We start from the raw sequence: 8,250 nt of genomic DNA, 5'->3' as shown, positions 1-8,250 counted from the left end.
AAAATTTTTTTTCCAGGAAGAAAGGGGTTAAAATCGGAGCACGGACCCGAACAGGATGGCTCCGCCCCATCTAAATCTTAGCCCCACCCCTGAAAGCCGCCCTGCCTCTCAGACTCCTCTCGCTTCTGAGAAGGTCACCTTAGGCGGGGGAAACCAAATGGGCATGCGCCGCTACTGCGCTATTGCGCACGCTCGCCGTGATTTGCCCCGCCTTCCCTCCGCCCACCGGGGAAACCGGAAGCTGCTTCCCACTTGGTGGCTCTTATGCGGCTAGCGGGTCCTCAGTGGGTGCAGGCTGGGCGCCGCAATGTTCGACGGGACAATGGCGGAGGGCGACCTCGGGGTTAAGGGGTGGGGCTGACGTCAGGAGCCAAGATGGCGGCGGTGGTCGCACTCTCCTTGAGGCGCCGGTTACCGGCCGCAACCGTTGGCGGAGCCTGCCTGCAGGTAAGTCCCGGAGCCTCAGAGAAGAAAAAAGCAGGAAAGTCATGGAGACTGCCTGGGGCTGAGAGGGCTGCGGAGAGGCTAAGGAAGCACAGGGCAAGGCCTCAGGGAGAGGGAGGATCTCCTCCCACGAACGCAGTGCTTTGATTTGGCTTGGAGCATCCCTGTCAGTTATCCTGCGCCTCGCAGCAGCTTGTGAGTTAGGGCAGGGGCAATTTTTTACAGCTAAGGGGGGAAAAAGTTCAAAGAGGGGACTTGAATTGCTCAAGGTCAATGGCAAGTGAATGACTGCTGGAACCAGAATTCGAATCCAAACATTGGAGTTCCAAGTCCTTTTTCTGCCACCAAACTGTCGCCTCTGTGAAAGAGGGAGACCTGTGCGTTGTGAAAGATGGGAATTGGGAAGCGAGGTCACCGCTCTAGGGTGCAAGGTTGAGGACCGCGATTGGTGAGATAAGGATGTGTGAATTGATGGGGACGGGACAGGGGAAGGGAGAGATGGAGAGAAATGTACCCAGCTCCCTACCCCGAAGGATCCCTCTGGTGGATGGCAGGGGGTGCAGGAAAGACTGGGTTCCTTAAAGCAGTGTCACCCATAGTTTCACCAGAATTCTCTCAGTGTTTCTGACTCTAAAGGGCATGATACGGACCTCAGAGTTGACGTGGAATGACAGGGAGAGAGCTTGGTGCTGTTCTTGTTTATTACTGCGCAATGTGCAGTGATTGATTTTCCCACAGCCCTTGTCTAGTCAAGAAACGACACACTTCTGATCTGCTTTCTAAGTGGCAACATTTAGAAGGGGAAGGGAAATTGCTTTTGTATACATAAGGGACTAAGGATTTACAAATCCTTTCGAAGTCTGTTTCCTCTTCTGGGCTTCTCAACAACCCCTTTAAGGCAGGCAAGCAAGAATTCTTACCTCCTTTTTGGAGCTTTGAAAACTTGTGGTCCCTAGAAAGAAAATTTTTTGCTTGCTCAAAATATCACAGTCCCAAGAACTGGCAGGTGAGCCAGTTTTTTAACATAGTACCGGAAAAACTCCTTAGCGTAGATCTTCGGACATGGTTGGTGTCCAAGAAATTTTAGTTCCTCTTCTTCTCTTGCACTTAAATGAGGACGTCTTTCATCTTAAGTACCTGAGTACGTATTGCCCATGTTGTAATCCTAGTTCTGTCCAGCATGCTGTGTGTGAACTTGCATCTACTCTCTCTGCATCAGCCTTTCTGAAAAGGGGAGCTAGAGGAAGCGTACAGCCTTCCAGAGCCTCAAGCTGACATCCTCTGAGGATTAAATTGATAATTGATAATGATCTTGTTTACTCGTTCCTTTTATGGTTGCTGAGCAAACAAATTGTGAGAGCCCCACCAATGAGAGAGAGTTCCAAAGCACAGGCCCCTCTTCTAAGAATGAGTTGTAGAAAAGGCTAGTTTCATAGGTCATTGTAATTCCACAAGGCCTTTGGTACTAATACTACCCACCTTTGGAGGGCCTTGCCTGGAATTACAGCCATGACCTATGAAACTTGCCTGAGGGCAACAGAAAACAGGAGCTCCGAAGCCTCCCTTTCCTTGTGGGAATGTGCATTTATTTATACCCACAAAGCCTGCCTCAAAAGAATTCAGTAATGAGCTTGGTGTGTTACCTGTGGGTAACATTCAGGTTCAGGTTCTGAATTCTTTTTATGCACATAGTCTGCACCACTGAACCACAATTCTGCCTTTAAGTATTTAACTGTAATATATTAACTATTATTTGTGTTGCCTTATTTCTTTATCTGGACTATGAACTCCTTTAGGGCTAGAAGCACCCTTAAAAGGGTGTATCTTGCCAGGTGCAGTGGCTGACGCCTGTAATCCCAGCATTTTGGGAGGCCAAGGCGGGTGGATCACCTGAGGTCAGGAGTTCGAGTCTCTACTAAAAAATACACAAAAATTAGCTGGGCATGGTGGCGGGCGCCTATAATCCCAGCTGCACGGGAGGCTGACGCAGGAGAATTGCTTGAAACTGGGAGGCAGAGGGTGCAGTGAGCCAAGATTGCGCCATTGCACTCCAGCCTGAGTGACGAGTGAAACTCCAGCTGAAAATAATGATAATAATAATTGTGCATCTTGTTCCTCAGTCTGGCAGGGCTAGGATACCTGTCTACAAATCAGAATAATGCAAACACTGGTAAGATTGCCAATCTTTCAGAGCAAAAATTATTTTCTGGGCTTTGCTAGAAGCTTGACCGTCCCCAGTTATCTTATGAGGCAGATATTAATATTACCCACCCTTTACAAAGGAAGAAATAGAATCAGAAAGGTTAATAATTTGGGAAAGAACACATAGCTAGTAAGTGATAGAGCTTGGATTTCAAGCATCACCAGTCACACTTTTCAGCAAGCCTGCACCTTCTGTTTTACTCAGGCTTATCTCCATACAGCCCTTTTTGCCTTCTTCCTCTCCATTTCCCCCCCTTCTTCTCCGGCCTCCAAATCTTTATCCACTGCATCCAACTCCAAGCCTGCTCCCAAAGGACACTTTACTAGAGGAACAACAGCCAGCCTTCAGCACCATTCAGAATTCACCCTTCTCAGTCCATTTGTTGCTTGCCTTGCTTAAATTATAAACTATGAAGTTCATGCTATCCAAGATTTCCTAAGAATGTACTTTCTGCCTTGAATTTTCATTAGCCTTGTAGAGTAACGTAAAAGTGCTTTCAAGGGGCCCTCTCATTGTGGATTTGTTGTATAAATTGCTGTACAGGTAACAAGGGGGAAAAAATCATATAGTCTCAATGTATGATTAGAGTCACAACTTCTCTTGTTCCTTGGGTCTTGTTGCAAAATGGAATTATCTTTTTGTGCTGTTCCATTTTGTGTTTGCATTTTCACCACTGGCTAAAAGATTGGGTTTTTGAATCAAGTGACTTGTGTTGCTATATGATCCTAACCTCATCCTTTAACTGGGAACAATAAAACATTTCTCATAGAGATGTTATAAAGATTAGAGATCATTTGGCAGTGTGTGACACATGATAAAGGCTCAGTGAGTGAAATCTAGCAAATTTTTAGACTTATATATTCAGCAAATTTTTTGTTGATCACAGATGACATAATCCTGTGAATTAACTCTTTGTACAGACCTCAGGATGAGCAGAGCTCCATCACTTTCAGAACCACGACCACCTCTGGTGATTTTGATTTCAGAATCTTCTTTCATTCTGGTAAACCCCCTTTGCCCCACCAAATATTATATGAAATCCTTTTTTTTTTTTTTTTTTTTTTGAGACAGAGTCTCACTGGCCCTGTTGCCCAGGCTGGAGTGCAGTGGCACCATCTCAGCTCATGTAACCTCTGGGTTCAAGAGATTCTTCTGGCCGGGCGCGGTGGCTCACGCCTGTAATCCCAGCACTTTGGGAGGCTGAGGTGGGTGGATCACAAGGTCAAGAGATCGAGACCATCCTGGTCAACATGGTGAAACCCCGTCTCTACTAAAAATACAAAAAATCAGCTGGGCATGGTGGCACGTGCCTGTAATCCCAGCTACTCAGGAGGCTGAGGCAGGAGAATTGCCTGAACCCAGGAGGCGGAGGCTGCGGTGAGCCGAGATCGCGCCATTGCACTCCAGTCTGGGTAACAAGAGCAAAACTCCGTCTCAAAAAAAAAAAAAAAGAGATTCTTCTGCCTCGGCCTCCCGAGTAGCTGAGATTACAGGTGTCTGCCATCATGCCCAGCTAATTTTTTTGTATTTTTAGTAGAGATGGGGTTTCACCATGTTGACCAGGCTGGTCTCAAACTCCTGACCTTAGATGATCTACCTGCCTGGGGTATATTGACTTAGACATTCGGTGTAGTGCATCCTGGCATTGCTCTTATTTCACATCATTCATATGATAATGATAAGACTTTAAAAATTTAAATCAGTTCTAATGCAAACTTAATCTCTTTTGGAAAGATAATACATGATCGAGTATCTGTGTAGAGTGGACATTTAAGTATTTAAGTATTAGAAACAGATATTTAAGTATTAGAAAGAAATGTTGAAGGTAATGTTGCAGGTAACCATAGTCATCCCACAGGCCTTATGGGACTGAGACCCAACTTGTTAGAGCCTGATGCCTGTTGCCCACTAACAATACTAAATCAGGCTTTAGAACTAGGTGAGGGTTATAGGTGACATCTCCAGAGTCCCAGATTCTGTTTAAAGCCCAGGTTAGGGGCCAGGCATGGTGGCTAACGCCTGTAATCCCAACACTTTGGAATGCTGAGGCAGGTGGAGCACTTGAGGCCAAGAGTTCGAGACCAGCCTGGCCAAATGGCGAAACCCTATCTCTACTAAAAATATAAAAATTAGCCGGCCATGGTGGTACATGGCTATAATCCTAGCTACTTGGTGGCTGAGGCACGAAAATTGCTTGAACAGTTCTTTTTGGAGGTTGCAGTGGTCTGAGATCCTGCCACTACACTCCAGCCTGAGCAACAGAATGAGACTCTCAAAAAAAAAAAAAAAAAAGTCCAAGTTAGAGCCAGGCACAATGGCCCACACCTGTAATCCCAACACTTTGGGAGCCTGAGCTGGGAGGATTTCTTAAGCCCAGGAGTTCCATACCAGTTTAGCAACATAGCAATATCCTGTCTCCAAAAATTAGCTGGGCATGATGGTATGCACCTATAGTCCCAGTTGCTCAGGAGGCTGAGACAGGATAATTGCCTGAGCCCAGGAGTTCAAGGCAGCAGTGAGCCATGATCTCCAGCCTGGGCAATAGAGCAAGACCATATGTCTATAAAAATAAAGGCTGGGTGCAGTGTCTTACACCTGTAATCTCAACACTTTGGGAGGCCGAGGTGGGCAGATCACCTGAGGTCAGGAGTTTGAGACCAGCGTGACCAACATTGAGAAACCGCGTCTCTACTAAAAATGCAAAATTAGCCGGGCGTAGTGGCACATGCCTGTAATCCCAGCTATTTGGGAGGCTCAGGCCGGAGAATTGCTTGAATGCAGGAGGCAGAGGTTGCAGTGAGCCGAGATTGCGCCACTGCACTCCAGCCTGGGCAACAAGAGTGAAACTCTGTCTCAAAAAAAAAAAAAGAAAGGCATATTGTCCCACTTTCCCTACCACCTGCCTCAGGCACAGTAGCCACCCACTCTGGAAAACAATTTTGTCATTTCCTTAAAAAAAAAAAAAAAAAAACTAGTAGCTTGTAGCTACTGTGCAGCCCAACAATTACACACCTGGGTATTTATCCTGAGAAATGAAGACTTAATGTTCACACAGAAATTTGTCCACCAATGTTCATAGCAGCTTTATTTGTGTCACCAAAAATTAGAAACATCCCCGATGTCCTTCAGTAGTTACATGGTTAAACTGCGGTATATCATATCATGAAGTACTACTCAGCCATAACAAGAAAAAAGCTACACGGCAACTTGGATGAATCTCTGGAGAATTAGGCTGAATGAACAAAGCCAATCCCAAAAGGCTGCATACTAAGTGATTGTATTTATATAACATTCTTGACATGACAAAATTTGAGAAATAGAGAACCCATTAGTGATTGCTAGGGCTTAAGGAGTATAGGAGAGGGAGAGTGGGAGAAAGTGGACATGGCTGTAAAAGGGCGGTGTTGGTGATCCTGTGCTTATGGGAATGTCCAGTGTCTCGACTAGCACTGTCAGTATTCTGGTTGTGACTGGTGTGCTACAGTTTGCAAGATGTTCCTGTTGGGGAGACGGGGTAAAGAGTATGTGGGTCCTGGAATGGTGGTTCATACCTATATCCCAATTCTTTGGAAGGCCCAGGCAGAGGATCACTTGGGACCAGGAGTTCAAGACTAGCCTGGGCAACATGGTGAGACCCACCCCCCAGCTCTACAAAAATATAATAAAAATCAAAAAACTAACGGCATGCGTGTAGTCCCAGCTACTGAGGAAGCCGAAATGGGAGGATCGCTTGAGTGCAGAAGATTGAGGCTGCAGTGAGCTGATCATGCCACTGCACGATCAGTGACAGAGCAAAGCCCTGTCTCTTTTTGTGTGTGTGTGATGGAATCTCACTTCATTGCCCAGACTGGTGTACGGTGAACAATTTTAATTCACTGCAACCTCTACCTCCCAGGTTCAAGTGATTCTCCTGCCTCAGCCTCCCAAGTAGCTGGGATTACAGGTGCCCGCCACCACATCCAGTTAATTTTTTTGTATTTTTAGTAGTTTCACAGTTTCACCAACATAGTTTCACCATGTTGGCCAGGCTGGTCTTGAATTCCTGACCTCAAGTGATCCCCCCTACCTTGGCTTCCCAAAGTGCTGGGATTACAAGTGATAAGAGTATGTGGAGTCTCCGTATTATTTTTTTTTGTTTTGTTTGAGACAGGGTCTCACTCTGTCGCCCAGGTTATAGTGCAGGGGCGTAATCTCAGCTCACTGCAACCTCCACCTCCCAGGTTCAAGCGATTCTCCAGCCCCAGCCTCCCAAGTAGCTAGGACTACAGACATATGCCACCACGCCCAGCTAATTTTTGTATCTTTAGTAGAGACTGGATTTCACCGTGTTGGCCAGACTGGCCTTGAACTCCTGACTTCAAGTAATCTGCCTGCCCTGGCTTCCTAAAGTGCTGGGATTACAGGCGTGAGCCACTGCACCTGGCCTCAGTATTATTTTCTACAAATGCATATGAATTTATAATTATTAAAAACAAAATGGTTAATTTTTTTAAAGGCAGCTAACTGTGGATATATGCAGTAACTTGTATGAATCTCAGAAGCATTATGTTGTGTGAAAGAAGCTAGACACAAAACTTCATATTGTATGATGCCACTTACATGAATTCTGTAAAAGGCAGATTGATGATGATAGAAAGTTGATGAGTTGCTAAGGGTAGGGAAAGGGGTCTGATGGCAAAGGGCACAAGAGACCTTTTTGGATGGAAATGTTGTAACGTAATTGTGCTGGGATTACATTGCTTTGTGAAAACTCATCATGTTATACCCTTAAAATTAGTGAACTTTAGTGTAATGAATTATACCTTATTAAGTCTAACAGAAAAAAAAGACCCAAAAAATGGGGCATTAAGCAAACAAAGTCCACTGGAGCTGGTAACTTCAGGAATCTTTCCTCTTCTCACTTCCTCCCAAATACCGCAAGGTGGCATTAGTCAAATGTTCATGTCGGTTTACAAAATGGGGTTCCTGGTGAAAAACATTTGTAGAAATGGCTTTCCTTTTGTTGATGAATTTAGTCAGCTTGGTGATAAGGTAAAACAGTTTTCTTTTTTTTTTTTTTTTGAGGTACTACGTACCTGCCTAAAAACACAGCTTTCATCTTAACTTTCATTTTCTTTATGCATTTTCTTCTTTTCTACTGATAGCTGATGTTTATGTTTTCAGCTTCAGTTAGTACGGGACACTTTACCAACAAGTAACGTTACTGGTCGAGGGTCTTGACTACAAATCCTCCAGGTTTTTGGCATGTTGAGCAAAGAATTGGACAAAGCACACAAAGCCATGGAAGACGAAAGCATAGATTTATTGAAATAAAAGTACACTCCACAGAGTGGGAGTGTCCTGGAGCAAGTAGCTCAAGAGCCCCCCTGTAAAATCTGGGTTTTAAGTACCTTGTAGGGGTTTCCTATTGGTTACACCCTATGCAAATGAAGACTTTGTCTGAGACCAATCAGAGGCTGTAGTAAAGGCTCCCTGTCTCCAAATCCTATTCTCCTGCCTCAGTAATAAACACCACTTTTAGAGTTTTTACTTTTCTATATCAGTTTATTTTTAAAATTAACAGGCCTGGATTATAGTCTGAATTTTTTTTTTTTTTTTTTTTT

At 44.8% G+C, this 8,250-nt stretch overlaps 1 protein-coding gene across 1 annotated transcript in view; it reads left to right on the top strand.

The window, feature by feature from the left end:
• The first annotated feature begins 214 nt into the window (after positions 1-214).
• SDHB (succinate dehydrogenase complex iron sulfur subunit B) overlaps positions 215-8,250 on the top strand; it is a 35,203-nt gene continuing 27,167 nt past the window's right edge. Inside the window, exon 1 of the mRNA XM_017505550.2 lies at positions 215-447. Coding sequence (XP_017361039.1) covers positions 376-447 — 72 coding nt within the window. The 5' untranslated portion in view covers positions 215-375. The remainder of the gene's footprint in view (positions 448-8,250) is intronic.

This window comes from Cebus imitator, unplaced genomic scaffold, assembly GCF_001604975.1.
Source record: "Cebus imitator isolate Cc_AM_T3 unplaced genomic scaffold, Cebus_imitator-1.0 Scaffold15, whole genome shotgun sequence".
Classification (NCBI taxonomy): Eukaryota; Metazoa; Chordata; class Mammalia; order Primates; family Cebidae; genus Cebus; species Cebus imitator.
Note: the sequence above shows the minus strand (reverse complement) of the source record. Positions and strands in the feature narration are given on the sequence as shown.